This window comes from Phacochoerus africanus, chromosome 3 (assembly GCF_016906955.1).
Source record: "Phacochoerus africanus isolate WHEZ1 chromosome 3, ROS_Pafr_v1, whole genome shotgun sequence".
Taxonomy (NCBI): Eukaryota; Metazoa; Chordata; class Mammalia; order Artiodactyla; family Suidae; genus Phacochoerus; species Phacochoerus africanus.
The window spans coordinates 148,670,410-148,695,998 of NC_062546.1; the positions used below are offsets into that span (position 1 = coordinate 148,670,410).

General features: G+C 35.4%; 1 protein-coding gene across 3 annotated transcripts in view; it reads left to right on the top strand.

The window, feature by feature from the left end:
* The window catches only part of AGPS (alkylglycerone phosphate synthase), a 141,843-nt gene that overhangs the window by 39,363 nt on the left and 76,891 nt on the right, over positions 1-25,589 (top strand). For all 3 annotated transcript variants that reach the window (XM_047772953.1, XM_047772954.1, XM_047772955.1), the window contains exons 3-8: positions 4,355-4,445; positions 7,228-7,348; positions 7,443-7,517; positions 13,297-13,368; positions 15,133-15,212; positions 16,272-16,352. In XM_047772953.1, the coding sequence (XP_047628909.1) occupies positions 4,355-4,445; positions 7,228-7,348; positions 7,443-7,517; positions 13,297-13,368; positions 15,133-15,212; positions 16,272-16,352 (520 nt within the window). The remainder of the gene's footprint in view (positions 1-4,354; positions 4,446-7,227; positions 7,349-7,442; positions 7,518-13,296; positions 13,369-15,132; positions 15,213-16,271; positions 16,353-25,589) is intronic.

The window sequence follows — 25,589 nt, forward strand, 5'->3', positions numbered from 1 at the left end:
ACTAATATACTTATTTTTAATACTTACATTGTATGTCATGTGTTTTTTTGTTTGTTTGTTTTGTTTTGTTTTTTTCAGTTGGTGCACCTGCGGTGTATGAATGTTCCTGGGCCAGGGATGGAATCCAAGCCACAGTTGGGCCTGTACTGCAGCTGTGGCAATGCAGGATTCTTTAACCTATTGCTCCAGGCCAAGGATGGGACCCATGACCCTGTAGTTGGAGTCTTTTTTTTTTTTTCTTTTTCATATAGAAGTTCCCAGGCTAAGGGTCGAATTGGAGCTTTAGCTGCCTACCTACACCACAGCCATAGCAACACGATTTGAGCCACATCTGTGATCTACTTGGCAATGCAGGATCCTTAATCCACTGAGCAAGGCCAGGGATCGAACCTGCATCCTCATGGATACCAGCTGGGTTTGTTACCACTGAGCTACAAATAACTAAATATTAATAAATTCTCATTTTGGTGCTTCCAGAAGCAGGAACTCCACATTCTTTTTCTTTGCAACCAACTTCCTCTCTCCTCACATACTTGGCTTCATTTCTCTCTCTTTGGACCTTAGAAGTGCAGCATCTTTGTTTTTTGAGAAGGGGCGAAACCAAATAACTAAATAATAATAAATTCTCATTTTGGTGCTTCCAGAAGCAGGAACTCCAAATTCTTTTTCTTCACAACATATTCATTCTGTTGTTTTTTTTTTTTTAATTTAATTTACCTTTTTTTTTATGACCACACCTGCGGCATATGGAAGTTTCCAGGCCAGGAGTCACTATGTCATATTCTCAACCCACTGAGCCATAACAGGAACTCCTTATTCCATTTTTTAAAACTTAGTTAGTACTTTGTACCTGAAAGAAAACCTCAGTCATAGTAATTAGTAACTAATTTTAATGAAGGTGTGAATATGTACATTTTACATTTGCTTTTTGCGGGGGAGGGGCGCCCCATGGCATATGGAGTTCTTAGGCCAGAATCAGATCCAAGCTGCAATTGCAACCTATGCCACAGCTGGGGCAACAGCACCAGATCCTTAACCCACTGTGCTAGGCTGGGGATCAAACCTGCATCTTAGCGTTTCCAAGATATGGCTGATCCCGTTGTGCCACAGCAGGAACGCCTACATTTGCTTTTTAATAGGAAAAATAAATCTTATCTGCAGTCTCATTCCTATCCTTTAGCATGGCTGGACAGCATACTGGTGGAGGCTTGTTGAGAAATTGTGTAATTCAAATAGAAGGAATTTCTAGTTAAAATTAAATTTACCAGTGCTCTGATGTTGACTGCTTTATGTTTTAAATAGAATAATGTCTAATACAGTAGAAACTTATCTGTATAGAGATTAGCTTTACAAAATCTTCTGAGGGGGAGAGAGTGACAAAACCAACTTCCTCTCTCCTCACATATTTGGGCTTCATTTCTGTCTCTTTGGACCTTAAAAGTATAGCACCTTTGTTTTTTGAAAAGGGGCAAAACCAAATAACTAAATAATAATAAATTCTCATTTTGGTGCTTCCAGAAGCACCATTACCTTGCCACAAATAGGATAATAAACTGCATTGAATTGGATCATAGCTTTCTCTATATCTAGTCTAGTTTCTTAGGGTTAATGATTGAACTAGTAGATTTCTCTGATTTTTTTAAAATCAGGAAACATTTACAAATATTCTTTAAGATAATAATAGCTATTACTAATTGGGTTCCTACTGAGTTATCTTAAAATAACCTAAATGGATGGAAGTAATTAGGAGATTGAAGCTGAAGGAGGTTAAATAGCTTTCTTAAGGTCACCTGCGCAGTGGGAAGTTGAAGTTAAAAACAGTATTCTTCAACTGTTTGTATTATCCCTGCTAACAAGGTACCATACTCATCCATTGTATTGATCTTATTCTGTCTCCCATCTCTGGAAGCACTTTACAAAAGCCTTCTACAATCTGTATGACAGAATAGTAGTTAGTCATGTTGTTAAAAAGTTATCCTATGAAAAAAGTTCCTCTTATTCCATGGAAGTAGAAAGGGTAGAAGCATTAGTTTGTGATATTCCTAGAAGAGAAAATGGAATTTGTGCCTAGAAAGGAGGACTATAAGAAAATACTGATTTGGCTGAACAGTATCAATTCACTGTTTTGTATTAATAACATTAGATTGTTTAAGGACAGCTTTTGAAATTCTTGAGAAAGAATTTATTGTGGCATTTTAGTGTACTGAACAAATACAGACCCTTTGCCCTCTATAACCACATAGAAGACATGGATAAAATACCACAAAAAAGAAATATACCAGAGCTGGAAAGAAAGAAAGGGAAATCCTTAGGTGCCAGAAACTAAGAGTAACTCTCAGTGAAAATTTATGGGGGTTCTCCTCTTTCTAAACCAAAGAACATTGAAAAGGTAGGAAATTTTTATAAGTAAGCGTGGTTGATTGTATGTATTTTGGGGAGGGTCACTCTGACATTTCAAACCCCACCATTAAGCTAGAAGCAATTATGTATGTCATGGAAAAATCGTAAGTTTTTCCCTGAACACAATATATTTTTTGAATAGATTAGTAATTTGTCAGTTTATAAAATCTCTAGGTTTATAATCTTGCCATTCTTATGCCTTCTAAATATAGATGAATTGAGACCTCCTAGGTTTAAGCAGCAGCAGATGAGACTTTAGAGCTCGTGCTCTGGTTTTCTCTAAACTAAAATTTTGAAAAATGCCATTATTCTTTGACTTTAAAGGTGTTATACATTACTTGGCATTTTCAAAGCACAAGTTAGTGATTAAATGGAGCAAATATGTTTGGGTTGTTGTACTTTGTACTTTCGGTGGCATGTTTAAAAGTTTTATCTTATAAAAGGCTATTACAATTGGTTAATAATTGTGGAACACACTCTAAGGATAGATGGTTGCAAACACTGATAACTTTGCTGCCTTTGTGCACTGTCCTAGTGAGAGTCACTTTCTCTTTAGTCACTTTAAATCCTTATGTGCACTTCCTTCTTGGATATTTATGTCCACATAAAGTAGTTGTACAGTTAAAATATAAGGGCCCAGGAGTAAAACCTAGTATTTCCAAATTAGCCTTTTTGTAGGACATTACTAATGCATAGTAGCATATGTGTTAGGCTAAACCAGCTTCCCAGAGTTTACTTTTACCCATAGCTAAAATGAAGAAAATTTTATATGCTGAATAACTATCTTAAGTTGTTTTAACTATGTCTTATACTTTCGTTCAATTTAATTTCTTTAAATTTATGAAAAAGATATTACAACACTTTTAAACATCCCATTTCAGTTTGATTTTTTAATATGAAAAAGGAACTTGATTAAAATGTGTTTGTTCTTTTTTTCTTTCCACTGTCATTTTTGTTTTGCCAACCTTTATGTAAAGATTTATTTAAGAATTTTATTTAATTTTTTTCTTTTTCAGATTTTCCCATATAAATTATCACAGAATATTGGGTAGAGTTCCCTGTGTACACTTTCTTGTTTCTTCATGTCTAGTAATTTTGAAGTGTAACTCTGATACTGTTAATGATATGTTGTAGAAACTCTGTGTTCTTTTATCTTCCTTTTTTTTTTTTTTTTTTAGGGCCGCACTCATGGCATATGGAGATTTCCAGCATAGGGGTCGAATCAGAGCTGTAGCAGCTGGCCTACACTACACCACAGCCACAGCAGTGTGGGATCCGAGCCGTGTCTGCAACCTGCATACGCCACAGCTCCTGGCAACACTGGATCCTTAACCACTGAGCAAGGCCAGGGATTGAACCTGTGTCCTCATGGATGTTAGTCAGATTCGTTTCCCTTGAGTCACGATGAGAACTCTTTTATGTTCTTCTGAAGAACGGCTGAATTATCTGTTCCTTTCTTTTAAGCTTAGCTGGGCTGCTTTGTGTGTGCTCCATACATGTGTAATTCAGGGTCACCCAGACATTTGGACAGAATTTATACATAGGTCCCTCTATGACTGACTCCTAGATTTGCATGATTTTTCTGTACTCTTTCCAGATGTTGTGTTCACTGCAAACACCAAAAAGGCTGTAGGTTTTCTGTATTCATTCTTTTTTTGGGCTGGGGCTTTCCCTCAGGCTAAAACCTGTTTAAAAATTAAACAAAATTAGAAACTCATGTAGGGTTGTTTCCTTCTTCCAAGTTTATCATACCCCTTTACCCTATTTTTGCCAGTTTTGGGGCTATCTGTAGTGCCTTAAATAGCTGCGTTTTGTTTGTTTTGTTTTTGTCCAGAGCTCATATTTGAGAAGGTTGGCTTGGTAGGAACTACTTGACCATTACTAGAAACAGAATCTAAGATTTGAATTTAAATGAAGATACTTTACTCTAATGTTTGTCTTCTTTATATCTTAGGTATCCTCTTAGTGGCATGATTTTGCCAACTTTTAGAGAGTGGATCGAAAATATCCTTGGAGTAAGTCTGGAGCATAAAACTACCTCTAAAGTAAGCAAATAAGAACGGTTACTAGTATGCTTAACTGAGTGTGTATGTGTGTTTTGTGTGTATGTTTGTGTATGTTTATTCTCAAATTAATTAGACTTAATCTTTGTAATTTGTTATAGTTGCTTTAATACATTTGTCATTTTTTTTTGTTAAGAAATTTACTAGTTATATTGGCCTGTTAGGCTTTCTGGGGTGATTTTTTTTTTTTTTAAATCACAGATGTAGAGCCTAATTTCGGAATTTATCTGAAATTTACCTGGCAAACTTCTTCTTTTTTTTTTTTTTTTTTTTGCTTTTTAGTGCCACACCCTTGGCATATGGACGTTCCCAGGCTAGGGGTCTAACTGAAGCTACAGCTGCTGGCCTACACCACAGCCACAGCAAGGCCAGATCCGAGCTGTACCTGCGACCTACACCACAGCTCATGGCAATGCTGGATCCTTAACCCACTGAGCGAGGCCAGGGATTGAACCTGCAACCTCATGGTTCCTAGTCAGACTAGTTAACTACTGAGCCACGACTGGAACTCCTTGGCAAACTTCTAATGCTCTTTGAGCCTCAGTTATCCTAATTGGAGAAATAGAAGCATTAACTGTTTTATATACATACATATATATATACACATACATATATACATACATGTAAGAACAAAAAATATGTATATATTTTAGATATATAAAATAACGTCACAGGTAGTAACAAAATTCAAATGAATTCTGTTGGAGCGCTTTGTTATAAAAATGTTAAGTTTCTACTCTTTAGGTTATGTAATGGACTATCAGTAATCTAAGATTAATATAGAATAATTAAAAATGTAATGTTACATTTAATATAAAAATACTTAGAATACTTGAAGAGTGAATAAATAAAAATTTGATTAAGATATGAGTGATAGAGAGTTTTAGTTTGCTTGCATAGTATCACTTTTCTGAAAGGGGTTAGAAAACTTTAAACTGTGTACATATTAAACTAGTGAAATAGTTAGCATTTCCTTATATAACTATGATTTTTATTATTATTTGCTATGGCATGATATTTTACATGTTCCTCTGATTATAACTTCCATAAGTGCAAGGGCTGTGTCTCACACCATTCTCCATTATATCCAATACATTATTAAGTACTGTAGGTAGTCGGTAAGTCCTTGTTTGTTTTATTTATAAATCCACAGTTACATTTTATTCTGGCATTAAATTAGGCTAAACAACTAATTCCCATGTCTCCCAAACCAGATTCTTTAAACTTTTCTTTAAATACCTCTTCTAGTTCCATAATACTTTCTGTTTTGACTGTTTGTGCTTGCTTTTTTTTTTTTTTTTTTTGTCTTTTTGCCATTTCTTGGGCCACTCCCATGGCATATGGAGGTTCCCAGGCTAGGGGTGGAATCGGAGCTGTAGCCAACAGCCTACACCACAGCCACAGCAACGTGGGATCAAGCCGCGTCTGTGACCTACACCACAGCTCATGGGACCCCGGATTCTTAACCCACTGAGCAAGGCCAGGGATCGAACCCGCAACCTCATGGTTCCTAGTCAGATTTGTTAACCACTGCGCCACAACCGGAACTCCTGTGCTTACTTTTTTTGACATTGATGCAATCTACATACTATATTCAGAAGTTTCACAAGCATTTCTTTTTTTCTGTTTTTGAGCCCTTTCAATTTTCAATAATTTACTAGTTTGTTAAGTTAATCTGTATGTTTTGTTAGGGTTCGTTTGATCATTTCATTCTACTATAGGGTTAATTCTATGAGACAATTTTTTTTCCTGATTAACTCACTGCTGTATCACCAGAGCCCTATAGCACACACTCAAGAGGTATTTATTAGAGTTCCCTTGTGGTGCAGTGGGTTAAGGATCCAGTGTTGTCACCGCTGTGGCTCTGGATGCTGCTGTGGCACAGGTTTAGTCCCTGGCCCAGGAACTTCTTCATGCCACAGATGCGGACAAAAAAAGAGGAGTATTTATTTATGATTGAATATTAAATACAGAATATTAATGAGATACTTAAAGACTATGGAAATATATATTTTTTACAATTACTTGTATTTTCTTTTTTCCAAATACTATATCATAGCCTTTTTTCCCCCATAGGATATATTCGATTTAGTTAGCCATTTATAGACCTCTTCTTATATGCTGAACATGGTGATGTGCTTTTCACAAAGATTATCACATTTAACCGTCTTTGCTTACGGTAGTTATGTAAATTTGATAGTGATAATCTCATTTAACAGATGAAGAAGCCAAGGCTCACAGAAGTTGGATAACTTGCCCAACATTACAAAGGTTTAGAGTTGAAGATTTACTTTTCAAGATACCTGTTAGTTAAAATTAAGTATAAAATTTATAATTTTGTTGTGACTTTTAAAGCAGAAAATGGGTTTATTACTTATTGGGAGGCTTTTTAATGATTACTTTAAAATGATGAAAGGAAATGATAAATTTTATCTACAGGTTACAGTGTAATAACATAAAATTTAAATGTCTTTCCTTCAGTGTCCCTAGTCTAAAATTGAAGATTTGAGACTTTGCTGTCTTTGTTGTTCTTTAGAAATAATGAAAAGATGGATCATAGAAGCAAAGGAGAAAACATACACCTTTTATAACCTATGTTATGGGATGTGATTAGCCAGACCATTTATAATTTGTTACTGTTACAAAGTTGATTTCCATATGCTTCTAACTTAGTTTGGATGTAAAACAATTTACCTTTTATAGACCTAAGTATTCAAAATTTATTTTCTAGAAATAAGTCAAAGAAATGAATTTTATTTTCTAGGCATCCTTAAATCCTAGTGATACACCTCCTTCTATTGTAAATGAAAATTTTCTTCATGACCTTAAGGAAACTAATATTTCATATTCACGAGAAGCAGATGATCGAGTATTTAGAGCTCATGGTAAGCAATTTTATTAAGTGCTATTGATTTTTAATTTTAAAATTTCCTATAATTTAAGATGTTTTTGCATTTTCTTTTTTAAACCACAAAACAGGTCATTGTCTTCATGAGATATTTTTGCTCAGGGAAGGGACATTTCAGCGAATTCCTGATATAGTTTTATGGCCAAGTAAGTTCTTTTTTTGTTCTTTGTATAATTAACTTAGTATTGTTAAATCTTAAGTAAATTCAGTATTGCAAATATGTACTTTTTAACATATGAACTGTCAAAAATATAGATAGCTATATTTTTAGAAGTTACTATAGTCATATAATTCTTGATCTGATTATCCTGAATGATTGGTTTTAGTGATTAATTTTGTTGGTGGTGAAGTAAGTCTTCATTTAAAATGTAAATATCAGGAGTTCCCATTGTGGCGCAGCTGAATCTGACTAGGAACCATGAGGTTGCGGTTCGTTTCGATCCCTGGCCTCTCTCAGTGGGTTAAGGATCTGGCTTTGCTGTGAACTGTGGTCTACGTCACAGACGAGGCGTGGATCCTGTGTTGCTATGGCATAGGCCAGCAGCTGTAGCTCTGGTTGGACCCCTAGCCTGGGAACCTCTGTATGCCACAGGTGTGGCCCTAAAAGAGCCCCCCAAAAATGTAAATATCATATTGGGAGGTCAGTAGAAAATATATTTTTGGTTAATTTGGAAGCTTAATTTGGAAACAATGAATTATCAATCAGCAATATATTCACACGTATAGAAACTTAACAATTGTTTACTACAAACTAGTAATAGTAATTTGTTGATAGCAACTTGTGGACTAAAAACATGGCATTCAAATGATGAAACAAGTTGATTAATATACATACTGTCTTTGATATAATTAAATTTTGAGAAATTAATTTCATTTAGGGATTTGGCTTGAGGTAGAGGATGGATAGTTTTCTGTTATTTCACTCCTGCTGATGATTAGGCACTGTATTTATATGTATGGTTTTTATATCCTTCTCTTATAGCAGAAAATTTAAAGCAGAATAGGTATATATTGTTTCTACTGTTCATAATTACCTTCTTTAAAAGTTCTGTTGATCTTCTGATACTTTTTCTTCTTCAGACTCCATGAGAGGAATGTATATAATATTTCATTTTTCAAAAAATAGCCTCATTCATGGACTTTCATTTTCTTAGATGTAATTCTTTTCCTTTTCAGGGAGTATCTTGGGGGAAAATCCAACTTTAATTTTAGGATAGGGAAGTTCCCTTTGTGACTCAGTGGGTTAACCACTGGACATAGTGTCTTTGAGGATGCGGGTCTGATCCCTGGCCTTGCTCTTTGGGTTAAGGATCTGGTGTTGCCACAAGCTGGAGCTAGGTTCACAGGTGTAAATCGGATCAGGTGTTGCTGTGGCTGCCTTGTAGGCCTGCAGCTGCATCTCTGATTCCATCCCTAGCTGGGAACTTCCATATGCTGCAGGTGCGGCTGTAAGGAAAAAAAAAAAAAATCATAATTTGAGAATAGGAGGAAGGGTGACATACATAGGAAGAAAATCCAGGAGCATTTGTAGCTGAGAAGAAATAACTTTCCTAGTACTTGTGATGTACATTCTTCTGTGTAATAGGAATAATTATGAAACAAGTCTCTTGTCTGAAAAAATGAAAAAGATATCCTCAGTAAAAGAATACTTTTGTTTTGCCTGTCTGTAGTGTGTGTGTGTGTGTGTGTGTGTGCGTGTGTGTGCACGCGCTTGTGCGCATGTGAGAGAGAGTTCCGCACATTTTATTTGAGAATCAGGGCTGGTCCTGCTAGCAGGCTCTAGTGATGCTCAGAGTTGGTGAGGCTGCTTGCTGTGTCCAATGCCAGAAACCCACAGGCTGAGTTAGGATGTACCTTCCCCATGCCCAGCTCTCTACAGCAGTACAGGAAAAGGGCCCAGCTGCATGAGACTAGAGGCAGAGCAGGGCTCTGAACATGGTCCCTGACTCAACAGAGGACAGCAAAGATCAGCTGGGGAGAAGAGATGAGAATGTTCCACATCCCAGCCCCCACAAACCAAAGCCCCCACAAACCAAAGCCATATCTGTCCTCCTTGTGTGTGTGCATGAGACAGGTCCTCACTCTCCATCCTGGCTGGATTTGATAAGCCCATATTTCACTGCTTTTCCGGGGGAAGCTGCGGCAGCCCTTGCGATGGGGCTCTCCTTGCCCTTAGCCAGCACTGACAGGATCTCTAGCACTTCGCTCTCCGTCAGGGTGCTGGCTATCTTGCCTGTCTGTTTTTTAGTAGCTTTAGGCTACTTCTTTACAAAGATTTGAGGAAGGTTCATTCCATTTTTTACTTAACTAAATGAAGGAAAAATTTATCAATTTTCATTTCCCATAAGAAACCTTGTAGACTGTCCTTTGATATATCCTGAGTAGATGTTCATTCTAGGTATTTTCTTTGTGTATCTGAATATTAAAATACTGAGAAAGTACCATAATAGAAATATGTATCTTAAAACAAGACAGATTTCTATTTAAGAAATCCAAACATTATTTTTAAACCCAGTTTTAGGAAACCTAAAGAGTTAGTTATTGGAGTTTCTTGGTTGCCTAGTGGTTAAGGATTTGACGTTGTCACTGCTGTAACTCAGGTTCGATTGGCCTAGAAACTTCTGTGTGTTGTGGGCATGGCCAAAAAAACAAAAAGTTATTGCCCAAAAGTTTATTTGCTCTGTCACATCCTTCCTGTTTGCTTAGTTCCCTTACAATCTCAGCCTTTTATTTTATTTTATTTTTCTTTATCTCAGTTTCCAATTCAGGCCCTTATCAGTGCATATTTGGATTTTTGCAATAGCCTTAAATGTTCTCATGTCTCAGATTTTTTGCCTTCCATGCCTCCTATACACTCTTTGTTAAAAAAAATTTTTTGGCTGCAGCATGCAGTGGCTTGATGTGGGATCTTAGTTCTCAGACCAGGAATTAAACCCAGGCTGCAGAGATGAAAGTGCCAAGTCCTAACCACTAGACCATCAGGGAACTACCCCCTGCCCCACTCCTGTATGCTCTTAAGAGGTTATTAATTTTTCTAAAATCTTCCCTTTGCCATCTTGTTCCCTACATGAGGAATCTACATGAAGTGTATTAGTGCCTGAATAGTTTGTAATTTTATTGTCGAGTTTTCCAGTATAAGAGACTTCTTGGAAATAGTTTGTTTCCAGGTAGGTTGTCAGTTTAGTGAGTCCTTTATGTAAGTTTAATGTAAATTTCTTATTGGTAAGAAAGTTTAGTTTTTCTTTGCTTGAGAGCAAGTTTTGAGATAATATGGTGTTCCATTGAGTGGAGGTGACTTTCTCATCTTGCAGTTTGAATATCTACACCCCATATGTACATACATACCTAGGAAATCTATTGTTGTGGCTGTCTTTAAGTCTGTCTGAAATCTGAATCTGAATTCTACATGTTGCCTTTAATAGGATGTCTAGGGCTTGCCTAAGAGTAAGAAGTTGTAATATATGTAACTTCCCTAATTTGGAGTTATCCTTAAACCAGGGTTTGTCATCATTGTGACCCTTACACATTGTGGCTACTTCTACTTTTCACTTAGTTTAGACAGGTAGTTAGTTACTTACACATTGTAGGTTTGTGGTAAGTATACTTATAGAAATAAAATCTCCTTTAAGCAATATTTTACTTATTAAATTTAGTATTTATGCATTTTTTCAGTAGTCTTTTAAATATCAAAGCAAGCATTGAAGATGAGCAGTAATAAAACAAAAATCTCTATTCTCAGGTGCTGTACAATTAAGTTGGGGTGGGGAGGAGACAGAACCATAAACACATAAATATTTAATGTGTTGAGTGGTGATAAATGTTATAAAGAAAAATAGGGCACAGTAAAAAGATAGAGAATAAATATAGTGGTCTGTGGGATGAGGAAGTGCTGTGTCAGATAACATGGTCAAGGAAAGCTTTTGATTCAGTGACAATCATAGAAGTAGTTTTGCCTTGTTAAAGGTTTTTAACAGACATCTATGGGTGTTTTATTAATTGTTAATGAACCGGTTTTCCATTAAAAAATTTTACCACAAGTAGTAAGCTTTTTTGCTTAATCTGAAAGCTTGAAAATGGACTTTTATTAAATTTGGAAGGATGCAAATGAAATGTATTCCTAACTTTAAGAAAATGTGAGAAATGATAACAACTTTTATAGAACAGTATTTTTACTTTCATAAATGGATATTAATTTGTATATTTTCCTTTGCATCATTATGTCCTTTTCAGGTCCCAAGCAAGTTCTACTCAATTTTTGCATGGTTTTCTTGCTTTGAATCCCTTTTTCCTCCATGCTATTCCATAATCTATCAGGATATTGATCTTTTTAAAATACTCTCTTTGCCATGTTGTTCCTGTACTTAATTCCTTATTCATAGTCAAATTGAGTCTTAGCAGCTCTTGCTTGGTATTTAAAATATTCTGCTTCCAGGTTTTTCTTATGTGTGTAACTTTTACACTGAAAAGTACCTTTTAGTTGTGTATAATAGAAAGGAATTCCTATGTATTATATCATGTATAATATCTAATATTTTGTCTAAAAAAACAATAAATCATCAATGAGTACAAAAATTAGTGGGTGAAAGTATGAGAAACATTTATGTAGTCTAAGTATCTCCCCATAAGATATTTATTAATTTTTTTTTTTTTTGTCGTTTTAGGGATGCACCCTTGGCATATGGAAGTTCCCAGGCTAGGAGTCTAATCAGAGCTGCAGCTGCCAGCCTATACCACAGCCATAGCAATGCAGGATCTGAGCTGTGTCTGCTATCTAACACCACAGCTCATGGTAACGCCGGATCCGTACCCCACTGAATGAGGCCAGGGATCAAACCCCCGTCCTCATGGATACTAGTCATGTTAGTTACCACTGAGCCATGATGGGAACTCTGATACTGATTAATTATGGAGTTCTTAAATGGAGAAACCTAACAGTTGATCCTTTGTATCAAAAGGTTCTGCATCCATCCTTCAAAAGTATTTGGGGTGGGGGTGAAATTCCAGAAAGGCCACATGTTGACAGCTATTTATGTAGCATTTACATTTTATTTATACCAATTTACATATCATTTATATTGTATAAGATATTATAAGTAATCTCCAGATGATTTAAAGTATACTGAAGCATGTGCATAAGTTATGTTCAAATACTATGCCATTTTCTTTAAGGGACCTGAACTTCCCAGATTTTGGGTGTGTGTGTGTGTGTGTGTGTGTGTGTAGAGGGGGGATCCTGGCACTAATTCCCTGTGAATACTGAGGGAGTATAACTAAATGGTGAAAACCAGCATTACCAGAAATAAGACTTGTCTACATCATGGGTCCATCAGATATAATATGATGAGAAAGGCACATCACTTTTGTGGAATTCCTGTCAAAATATATAACTTTAATCATAAGGGAATAAGCGAACCCAAATTGAGGGACATTCTGTTAAATAACTAACCAGTGCTCTTCAAAAGTGTCAAGGTCAAAGAGAGACTGAGGAACTATTTCAGGGTAAAGAAGACTAAGGAGACATGACAGCTAAAATGCAATATGTGATCCTAATCCAGAAGAAAGGACATTAGTGGAACAGTTGGCAAATTATTGAATTAAGTTTGTTGATTAGTTAATAGTATTGTACCAGTGTCAATTTCTTGCCTTTGATAGTTGAATTATAGTTATGAAAGATGTTAATATTTGCAGCTACTGGGTGAAAGAAATTCTTTGTACCCTTTTTGCTACTTTTTTGGGTAAGTATGAAATTATTTTTAAATGAAAAATTAAAATAATAAACAATTTGTTTTAATATAGCTACCTGTTAGTGAGTAAATGAAGGAAAAATTTAGACAACTAAAGAACTTTATAGACCCTTGTATTAAATGTAATCCAGATTTTTTCAGTGTCTCTGTGATTAATTTATTTTCCCTTTTTTTTCAACAGCATGTCATGATGATGTAGTTAAGATTGTGAATCTAGCATGCAAATATAACCTTTGTATTATACCAATTGGTGGTAGGTATTATGCCTTTTAAATCTTAATATGATTTAAATTTGTTCTAAGTATTTGTACTTTAAATATTTGGTCCATCCAAAAATTTTTTTTTTTGTGCCACTAAAAACATTTTTATGATACGATTATTGGGAGAAATTGGTTTATGCTGTTGATTTCTGTTCTGAGTAGATCTACCTGAACTGTCTTGAAACTTGATTTACCCTTAGTTCATGGCTTCTTTTCCACATAAATCCTATTCGAAGCTGACTTAATGCCTAAATAAGAAAATGTTCCTGCTGTAGCCATTACTTTCTAACCTTTATCTTAATGGAGAGAATATTATTTTTCAAAGGCTAACTATACCCACATAAGTCTTTGAGAAAGAGTGCTGTGCAGCATAAAAGATCAATGAGGGAGTTCCCATCATGGTGCAGTGGAAACAAATCCGACTAGGAAACATGAAGTTGTAGGTTCGATCCCTGGCCCTGCTCAGAGGGTTAAGGATCCATTGCCGTGAACTGTGGTGTAGGTCGTGGACATGCTCAGATCTGGCGTTGCTGTGACTGTGGAGTAGGCTGGCAGCTATAGCTCCAAATCAACCCCTAGCTTGGGAACCTCCAAGTGCCTTGGTTGCAGCCCTAAAAAAAAGAGACAAAAAGACAAAAAAATTAAAAAAAAAAAGATCAATGAGGACAGTGATGGCCAAATCAATAACACCTTTTAATACTGAAAACTAACATTATTTTACATTTTAAGACAAATGTAATCTCTCTTGATTACTCATCAGCCACATTCTCTTAACAACTTAATACAAGTCAAGGGAAATTGCCTTAACTGACTAAATTGGCATTGATGGAATGGAAATGAGACCCCTTCAAATCAGAAGTTCCAGATACTGTCTTCAGTAGATACTTTGTTTAGTTCATTGGAAAAAAAAAAAAAAAAGACTTTACAGTGCCACCTTTAATGAAATAGTTTTATGATTTCAAATGACTTTGACAAACAAATAGTGATTACTAAACACAGGCATGGTCTTAACACTGTCTCACCTTGTAAAATTAATTTGAATCTTGTGGAAGTACCGATTAAGAATTTGTTCTGCTATGTAAAATTATACAGATCTGGTTAAGAACTGAGAGCACTATATTGTTGCATATTGGTATTAAGAAAGCATTTTTCTTTTGACAACAGATCTTAAAGGAAAACCGGAGTACATTATTCTTCTATGTATTATTCTGTATTAAAATTACTTTTTCACCAAAGAACATATGAATTTGTTTTTGAATATCATATAATCTGGGCAGTTTAAACTTGTTTATATTCTAATTTATTAAAGCCTTTTTATGTGGAAGTATAAGATAATATTTTAAATGATAAATGAATCTCATAAATATGGTAGAAAGGAGGTAATGGTGTTTCTAGTTGTGTAGGATGGGTATTTTTTCTTTTAAGCTATCTCTCCACAGTAATCATTAGCTTAGAACTTTTCTAATCATGTTTTTGGAGTTCCACAAATTGCTAGGGGCTTCACTTGAGTGTGCCCAGGGGATGGAGCCATTTTCCATTGCTTTCAGCTCCATAGTATTTCTTCATTTTGGCACGCACCATAAAATAGAGGTGAGTTTGCTTTTAGTGTGTTAGCATTTGCAAATTGCATTTTGCAAAGTAGAAATAGGTATTATTTCCTAGCGGGCCTATCTATATACTTTGTAATAGGGATTTGCCCTAGAAATGTAGCTGAAAATAAAATATTGAAACATATTTATTGTTTCCTATTTTGGCAGGAGGAACAAGTGTTTCATATGGCCTGATGTGTCCTGCAGATGAGACAAGAACAATTATTTCTTTGGACACCTCACAAATGGTATATGATAATTTAAGATGTATTTAAATATAGTTTGGTTTTAAAATTTTTCTTTATGGCTCAGTCTTAGTTATTTTTAAAAAGTATTCATTTTGTTTAAAAATTTTTTCATAACTATATTTTACCTTTGTCTTCAGATAATATGTCTTCAAAACAAATAATATCAGTTAATGTTGACTTGAAGAAAACGTGTGCCCCAGCTTTTCACCAATGCAATTGCATTTTTGCTTTTGGAAAATAGGAGCTAGTTAATTTTATGATTAACTTGAATAAAGGAGCTAACAAGTTTTAGGATTATTTTTTGAATTTTTGGCTCATTGTAGTCTAAGAATTGGCCATTGTGCCATGTTAAAGTTTTGGTAATTATTAACATTTTGTCATATTGGTTTATCTTTCTTTTTTCCTTTACTATTTTTAATTTTTTTTTTGGGGGGGGGGAGAGCCATGCCCATGGCCATGGAAGTTCCCGGGCCAGGGATGGAACCTTTGCCACAGCAGCAACTGGTGCCACTGCAGCGACAAACACAAGATCCTTAAGCTGCTGTGCCACAAGGGAACTCCTTTCATTTACTGTTTTTAAAGCAAATCCTGATAGCATGCTACTTTACACCAAATATTTCTCTGTGTTTCTTTGAAAAAGGATATATAATTATCACTTTTGCAAAATTAAAAGTAATTCCTTATATTGTTTAATATCTAGTCCACATTCATTTTCCAGTTGTCTAAAAATTATCTTTATTTTATGATTCGTTGTTCAAATGGGGATTCAGTCAAGGCCCATGTAAGCTTTTGGTGGTTTTTTTTTATAAGTCTCATTTTATTTGTAACCCCCTTCCTCCCTTTCTGAATGTCTTATGTTTTAAACAAGCTCCTGTGTAAGATACTGCCTAAGTTACTATGTCTGTCATGTTATATAGTCAGGGATAAGTGAAGCTTTCTACTGTGAGTAACCCTACTTGCTTAATTTCTGTCTTGTCACTTGCTGCCTTTGAGTTAAGAAGTTATATTTCCTGAGAAAATGTATGTATGTGAAAATGAGACCTTCTTCTTTTGCAACAGAATCGAATTCTCTGGATTGATGAGAATAATCTGACAGTTCATGTAGAGGCTGGCATAACAGGACAAGAGTTGGAAAGACAGGTATGTTATTTCTTTCTTATTTTCTCTTTTCACTTGAAAAATCTTTTTTTTTTTTAACTCTTTTGAGGGCCGCACCCACAGCATATGGAAGTGCCCAGGCTAGGGGTCAAATGGGAGCTATAGCTGCCAGCCTATGCCACAGCCACAGCAACGCAGGATCTGATCTGCATCTGCAACCTGCACCTCAGCTCACATTAACACAGGATCCTTAACCTACTGAGCAAGGCTAGGGATTGAACCCGAGTCCTCATGGAGACCAGTTGGGTTCATTACCACTGAGCCACAATGGGATCTCCAAAAAAAATCTTTTTTTGTTTAAATATAGTTGATTTACAATGTGCCAATTTCCTCTGTACAGCAAAGTGACTCTCTAATTAAGGTTTTCAATACTGGTGCTTGTCCCCTTTGTGAATAAAATTATCTTTCACAATAAACACATTCACTAAGTTTGTTCAGTTTCTTTTGTGGGTCAGGTATTGAGCTAGATGCTGTGAACACAGTAGTGAATAAGACAACATGGAAAGCTTATGTTACCTTATGAAAGAAAGTTAGGTAAATAGTATGATTCAGAGTGGGAATTGCTAGATGAAGGCTAAATGTGGGGTATTATGGCTCATCAAATGGGGCTCAAAGAGAAGGAGTTGAGCAAAGAAAATACACAGAGAACTTGGCATTTAAAATGAAATTTCAGTATAAGTGACAAGTGAAAAGGAAACTGGGGTGGGGAGAACAAGTCAGTCAGGGAAAGCAACCTGTGCAGAAGCTTTATGGCAGCTGTTGCTTTGGGGGATCTGCCGATAGCTGAGTATGGCTGAGATCTAGTCTGTGCATATGGGAGAACACATATTTTCGGTGTTTGTATTTTGGGTCAGTGTATGTATAGTAGTGGTAAAAGTTATGAAGCTGGGAAAACATAGAGATCAGATCATAAAGCCCTAAAAGTTTGAACTTCATCCTGGTACTTATTTAAATAGTTCTCATTAGCTACAGTCTGGAGGGTGGATGGGCACGTGAAGATGAATTAGGTAACTGTGGCAGTAATTTGGGCAAGAGCTGATAATAACCTGAAATAAAACAGAATAAAGTGGGCATAGAATTCTCAGAAGTTGATAAATTTGATCATTTGGGTAGACATTGGTATTTGCTATTCATTGAAGTTTTCAATGCATAATTTTATTGAAAACTGCTCAAATCTTGAATAAGTGAAACTCTTTGAAGTCCTTATAGCACTTTTTTGGGATCCTAATCAAATTTAGGAAACTTTCTCTTCATGGATTCTAAGCAGGTAACTATTAAAATGTATTGGTTCCATCAGCCCTCTCAGATATGGTCAAGATGACGGTAACTCAGCTTTTGTAAACAAAAATTAGAAAGCCCAGTTTGCTTTGATGAACTGACCACTTGGTTCAGTTTGGGTTAGAAACCAAATAGACCTCTCCTTCTCTACCCTTTAACCAAACATAGAGGTGTTACATGTTTGTTGATTGTCTCTTCATTATTTTTTTCCTTATTTCATGGTAAAGAGTTGAAGTTGGTATGCCAGTGACCAATTCTGGATGAAAGGCTTTGAAAAAAATTATCAATTAAAACTTTTATTTTTGATTTAATACACTAAGATAAGAGAACCAGAATAAAATTTAACATGTTCATTGAGGCAGTGTTCAAGATCTTCAGTAAGTCAAGGTTTTGTGTAATTCAAGATAATTAGATTTCTTAATTATTACAGAACTTAAGTGGGCAGAATAATAGTATTTAATGACAAAATCTTTGGGGGTCCCTAGTGGCTCAGTGGGTTAAGGATCTGGCATTATCACTGCTGTGGCTGAGGTTACTGCTGTGGTTTGGGTTTGATCCCTGGGGCCTGCGAACTACTTCTGCATGCTTAGAGCACACCTTCCCCCTCCACCCCAAAAAAACACTCTGTAAAAAAGCCTGTATCAGTCTCCTATTAGGCTGAGAGGCATTATCAACACAGCAATTTTTTTAATATATTACAAAGGATGGCCTTTCATGTCTGTAATTTTATATCCTTTATTATAGCATTTGATGTAGTATTTTAACCTTTCCAAGTTTTTTTAAAGGTTAAAATTAAAATTCAAGAAACATATTTCCTTGAAATTTAAATGACATTTTCCTTGACTAGGAACTTCTGATATTTTACCTACTAGCTCTTTTCCCTAAATGCCAGTATAGAACATTTCTTTTTGCCTCTAGTAGACCATAATATAATTTCTGCAGCTGTTCTGATTCCAGGGCAAGTTCTTCCTCATTATACTTGTGTATCCTTCAGTTTCTTCTTCAGCTGAGCTAATCAACATAAAACTTTCTGCTTTTTCATTCTAGAAGTTTTAAAATTACACAAATATAGTAGTTGAGTGGCAGAGGTTTTCATCTTTTTAACTTGTAGATTACATTGATTTTAATATGAAATTTAGGGGAGGTCACTAAATGTCAGTTACAGATTTTGAGAATTTGTTTCTAGGTTTATTAAATCTTTGGCTGCTTTATTTATTAGCTAGTAGTCTGGAGATATGTGACTTTTGATTTTCTCCCCTATGGATGCATTTCTCTGTGCCTCAGTTTCTTCATCTATAAAATGGAGATAATAACTCCCACTTTTTGTTAGGATGAAATAAATTAATAATGTAAAGTACTTAGAACTTTTACTCATTCTGCTGATTTTTCTTGAGTACTATCTACTTCATTCAAGCACAGCTAACTTTAAACAGTCCTTCTGTATGCCAAAGACTCCTAAATTTATATCACCTCAGACTTCTTGAACTCTAGACTTGCATATCCACTTGCCTAGTAGATGTTTCCACTTATATATCTTAAGACATTTCAAACTCAACATTTAAAACATTTAATTTCACTTTTCCCTGCACAATTTGCTTGTTCTGTAGTCTTCTTATTCTCAATTAGTGGAAATCCAGTTATTTGGCCAGCTTGAGCCAAATTCCTGAATCATTTGCTTTTGCTTTTTTATAATAGTTTCATTGACAGATCATTGTCATACAATAAATTGCACTCATTTAAAATGCACAGTTTGAGTCACTGCAGCAGCTTGGATTGCTGCTGTGACACAGGTTCCATCCCTGGCCCAGGAACTTCAATGTGCTGCAGGTGTGACAAAAAAAAAAATGTGGAGTTCCCTTTGTGGCTCAGTGGTTAACAAATCCTACTAGGAACCATGAGGTTGTGGGTTTGATCCCTGGCCTCGCTCAGTGGGTTAAGGATCCGGCGTTGCCCTGAGCTGTGGTGTAGGTCACAGATATGGCTCGGATCCCACATTGCTGTGGCTGTGGCGTAGGGTGGTGGCTGCAGCTCTGTTTAGATCCCTAGCCTGGGAACCTCCATATGCCACAGGAGTGGCCCTAGAAAAGGCAAAAAGACAAAAAAAAGAAAAAGAAAAAAGAAAAAATGCACACCCTGATAAGGTTTGGTTTATAAAACCATCAACAAAATCAAGATAATGAACACATTCACCAGTCCCAAGTTCCTCTTGGCCTCTTTATAATCCTCTTTATCCTACCCTACCCTGTCCTGGAAATCACTGATCTGCTTTCTGCCACTGTAGATTTGTTTAAATGTGCTACAGTTTTATAAAAATCAAATCACACACTCTTCTTACAGGGGGTAGAGGGAAGGTGTGGCTTCTTTCACTGGCTATGATTATTTTCAGATTCATGCATATTGTTGTATATTTCATTACTTTATTCCCAGTAATATTCCATTGTATAGCTATACCACTGTTTATCCATTCACTTGTTGAATGCTTGGATTATTTCTGATTTGGAGCTATTTCAAATAAAGCTGCTTTGATCATTCATGTGCAAGTCCTTGTATGGACCTATACCTTCATTTCTCTTGGGTAAGTATCTGGAAATGAAATGGCTAAGTCATATGGCAGATATGTATTTACCTTTATGAAAAATTACAAAACCTTTTCCTGGTGTGAACGCATCATTTAATATTCCCGCCAGCAGTATATGAGAATTTTGGTTTCTCTACATCCTCACCAATATTTGTTATTGTTAGTCTTTTAAATTTTAATTTTTCTAGTAGGTTTGTCATGGTATCTTATTATGGTTTTAATTTGCATTTCTCTAATGACTTGTGATGTTCAGCATCTTTTCAAGTGCCACTTGCCATCCATATATCTTTGGTGAAGTGTCTCTTTAAGTTTTTTGTCCAATTTGTAGATTGGATTGTTTGTTTTCTTATTATTGGGTTTTGAGAATTTTTTTTACTATGTTCTGGACATTAGTACTTTTTCAGCTATGTGCTTTGCAGATATTTTCTCCCAGTCTGTGGCTTGTCTTTTATTCTCTTAAGAGTTTTGAAGAGTAGATTGTTTTTTAATTTTGGTAAGTACAACATACTAAATTTTTTACTTTATAATATCATGTTTCTTTTCTCATATCTAGAAACTTTTTTTACTTGAGTTACAAAGATTTTCTTCCATTTAAGTTTCATAGTTTTTAGTTTATTTTCAAGTCTCTGATGCGTTACGAAGATTTTAGTTAATGTTCATGCATGGCATGAGGGAGGGATTGAAGTTCATTTTCTTTTCAGCACCAGTTGTTCCAGCACCATTTGTTGAAATGGCTGTTCATTCTTCACTGAACTGACTTTGTACCATCATAAAAAATGTCTCTTGTTTATATATACTATACATAAGTTCTGGACTATTTTGTTCCATTGATCTATTGTGTATCTTTATGTCAGTACCACACTGTTGGTATTATTGTAGTTTTATCATAAATCTTTTTCAAAGTTACTTTAGCTATTCTAGGTTCTTTGTACTTCCATATGAAATTTATAATCACTTTGTCAATTTTTATTCTTTTTTGTAAAAAGTCCGTTGGGATTTTGATTGGGATCACATCAGCTCTATACATCATTCGGGGGAGAACTGACGTCTTAACAGTATTAAATAATGGTATATTTTTGGGGTTTTTTTTTAGGTCTTTTAATTTCTCTCAGCTGTGTCTTGCCTATTCTGGGTCTTTCATCTCTCCATATACACTTTAGAATCAGTTTGCCCATATTTATTTATTTATTCATTTTTTTTGTCTTTTTGTCTTTTTAGGGCCGCACCCGTGGCACATGGAGGTTCCCAAGCTAGGGATCTAATTGGAGCTGTAGCCGCCGGCCTATGCCAGAGCCACAGCAACATCAGATCCAAGCTACGTCTGTGACCTACACCACAGCTCACAGCAATGCCAGATCCTTAACCCACTGAGCAAGTCCAGGGATCCAAACCCACAACCTCATGGTTCCTAGTCAGATTCATTTCCACTCTGCCACGACAGGAACTCCAGTTTGTCAGTATTTATAAAATAATTTGCTGGGATTTTGAATCTATAAGTCAGTTTGGGAAGAACTGACATCCTGACAATACTGAGTCATCTGTGAATGTGGAATATTTCTTCACTTATTTAATTCTTCTTTGATATCATTCATCAGAGTTTATAGTTTTCATCATATAGATCTTATACCTAATCTTTGTTAGATTTATACCTAAGTATTTCATTTCTGGGGGTGCTAATGTAAATGGTGTTACGTTTTTAATTTCAAATTCTACTTGCTCATTGTTGGTATATAGGAAAACAATTGACTTTTGTGTGTGTGTATACATATATAATATTTTTAAAATACATATAATCTGAATATATATTTTAAATATGTGTGTGTGTGTGTATATATATATATACATATATATATATACACATACACACACTCATATATTTTTTTGCCATGGCATGCAGTGGCTTGATGTGGGATCTTAGTTCCCGTATCAAAGATTGAACTTGGGTTGCAGTGGTGAAAATGCCAAGTCCTAACCACTAGATCACCAGGGAACTCCTCCGACTTTGGTGTACTAACCATGTATCCTGCAGCCTTGCTACAATTACTTACTAGTTCAGTGATGCCCTTTTTTGGTTTTTTTTAGAGATATTTTAACTGAGTATAGAATTAAACATTGACAGTGTTTTTCTTTCAGTGATATGAAGATGTTGCTTCTATTGTTTCTGAAGTTACCTTTATCTTTGTTCCTGTGTACATAAGTGGTTTTTCTCTCTGGTTTCTTTTAAGATTTCCTTGTTATTGCTGGTTTGAACAATTTGATTTTGATGGACCTTGTGTAGTTTTCTTTGTGTTTTTTATGTTGGAGATTTTTGAGTTTCTTTGATTTTTGAGTGTATGGTTTTCATCAAATTTGGAAAATTTTTGGCCATTATTTATTCAGGTATCTGCTTTCTCCCCCTACCCCCAGCTTTAGGGATACTGTTTACCCACATTTTAGGCTGCTTGAAGTTCTGCTGCTGCACTTTTCAATTTTTTCTTTTAGTTTCTTTTGCTATGTCTTAATGTTTAGTAGTCTTTTATTTGCTATGTATATTCTGCTCTTAATCACATCAATTGTATTTTTATCTTAGATACTGTATTTTTCATTTTTATAGATGTTTAATTGGGTCTTTATCTTCAGTGTCTCTGCTTAACTTTTTGGCATATGGAATACAGTTATAGTAACTGTTTTAATATCCTTGTCGGCTAATTCTAACATCTGTGTTTATTCTGGGTTGGTTTTGATCATTCACCTCGTAATGATTATCTTCCTCATTACAAACCCATAATTTTCCTGCCTCTTTGTATGCCTGGTAATTTTTTATTAGATGCCAGCCATTGTGAATATTATCTTGTTGGGTCTTGGCTGTTTTTCTTTTTTTCTTTTTATGGTTTTTAGGGCTGCACCTGTGGCATATGGAAGATTCCAGGCTACAGCTGCCATTCTATACCACAGCCACAGCAACGCAGGATCCGAGCTGCATTTGCAACCTATACCACAGCTCACAGCAATGCCGGATCCGCAACTCACTGAGTGAGGCCAGGGATCAATCCCACATCCTCATGATACTAGTCAGTTTTGGTTCCTCTGTGTCACAGCAGGAACTCCCTGGCTGTTTTTCAATTCACTAACATTCTTGAACTTTTTTCTGGGCAGTAATTATTTAGAAACAGTTTGATCCCTTAGTTCCCTTGTGATCTTTTAGGTGGGTTCAAAGCAGTGGTGAGTCTGAGGTTAATCATTTCCCATTACTGAGGATGTCCTTCCTGGGAATTCCACCTCATTCTCTATGAAGTCTGAGTTTTTCCACTCAAGGTGGTGGCAACGGGTACTGTTGTTGGTACTATTCTCTGATCCTTTCAAATTATTTTTTTCCTCTGGTCCTGAGCAGTGCTGACCACTTGAGAGACTCTCTGCCAGTCTCTAAGATTCTCTCTCTGTGCTGTTCCCTTTTCTTTGGTACTTCCTCTTGTGAAATCTAGGTGCCTTGGTTTTCCACAACTTTAATCTCAGTCTCCTCAGCTCAACAGTGTTTGCTGAGTTCCATCTGGATTCTCCTTTCCTGCTCTGCAGCCTGGAGCTATAATCTAGAGGCAGTCATAGTGTTTACTTTCTTTTTTTGCATTCTTATAGGCCATTACCCTTTGTTACCTGATGCCCAGTGTTTGAAAATCTGTGTTTCATATATTTTTTGTCTTTCGTTCTTTTCAGGGGGGAGGGTAAATCTTGTCCCTTTTACTTCAGCTTGGGTAGAGGTGGACATGTCTGCTTTTCTTTTTTTTTTTTGTTAATACTTTTAATTATTCTATATTAACATATCTACATTTCTTGTTAATTTTACTTTCCTCCTCTGTATAATACAAGCTCTACAATTTAGGATTTGCTTTTTTAATGTTGTATCTGAAGCTTAGCATATAGTAGTCAGTTTTAATATTGAAACATTTATTGAATATTTAAATATTTATTTTAATGTTTGTTTTAATATTGAAAAGTGATACAGAAGTGAGGAAGATAAAGTTCCTTTTCCCATAGAGCTTTATGGTGTAGAGATAGATTATTTTATTTTATTAAAAAATATTTGGTGAAGTATATAAGTAAATCAGAAGACCCTTCTTCAGTAGATTTTCTTAGCAACTAATGGTATTAGCAGAGACATGGACTTTTAAAAGAAGTGGCTGAATTATATGGTCATACATACCATTTATTACTTACTGTATGCCAAAAAGTTTTATTAAATTAGCATACAGTAGTAGGCAGATTTTCTAACAAGGGTAAATGCATGTTTCAAACACATGTTCTTAACCATTACAGTTACCTCCCACTTAGTAGGAACTTAGTCAGATTGTAACAGAGAGGTAGATTTGAACTGATGTGCTAGATAGAGCTCCCTGATCATAAAGACTATCTGGGGTTTTTGTTGTTGTTGTTGTTATCTTTATTTTCATTGCTTTACATAATTCCTCGCTCACAGTAGCTATTTATAGTATGAGAATGTAATGAAGTCGCCTACTAGACACAAGAAGCAAATTAATAATGTGTCTAATATTTGGATATACTTTTAGAAGTAGTTTAAATGTGTAGCTGATGATTTGTTTTGGTGTTGGTAATGTGAAGATTTTGTCAGGAAGAGTATGTGAAAACTCCCTGTTCAGTGTCTGGCACATCTAAGTGCTCATGGTTATCTTTTCTTTTTCTTCTCCTACTTTCAGAGAAATTGAATAGCAGTAATCGTTTTAAGAGTAAATAATATGAAAATAGATTGTTTGGGAATTAGAATAGAAATACAAGTCTGATCTTCATTTTAACTTTGATCATGTGTTTAAGCTACTTATTTGTGAGTGGTTATTAACCTCTTAAAATTAAATGAATTGACTATTTAGTGAAAAATTCTATTATGTATTAATTGATGTCTTTTACAGTCTTGTTTTCCTAGCAACAAAATTAGATAAATAAAAGTTAACAAATTATGTTTAATCTAATAGAATCTCAAATCTTGGATTACAGCTTTCATACCATACTTAAATACATGGATACAAACATAGATGACATATTCTACATCTCTGCATGGCTTACTTAAAAAATGGAAGCAATTGCTTAACTGGATGACTATCAAAATGGTCAACACAGATTGATGGGCTTGAATGCAGTAGACAGTGGGTATGCAGATGGTGGTGTCTGTACCATTTGACATGAGATGGCTGAGTCTTTAAAATGATTTTAGTGGAATGGCTTTGGTGTTGTTGCAGTAAAGGGCATCCATTCAACCTCAGGTGCTGTGCAGATGGCAAAGCCAAGCTAATATAGAAAAATGAGAAACAAGTGACTATTTAATGTACAGGAATGCATGATCTGCATCACAAATAAATGATGGTATTACATGCAGG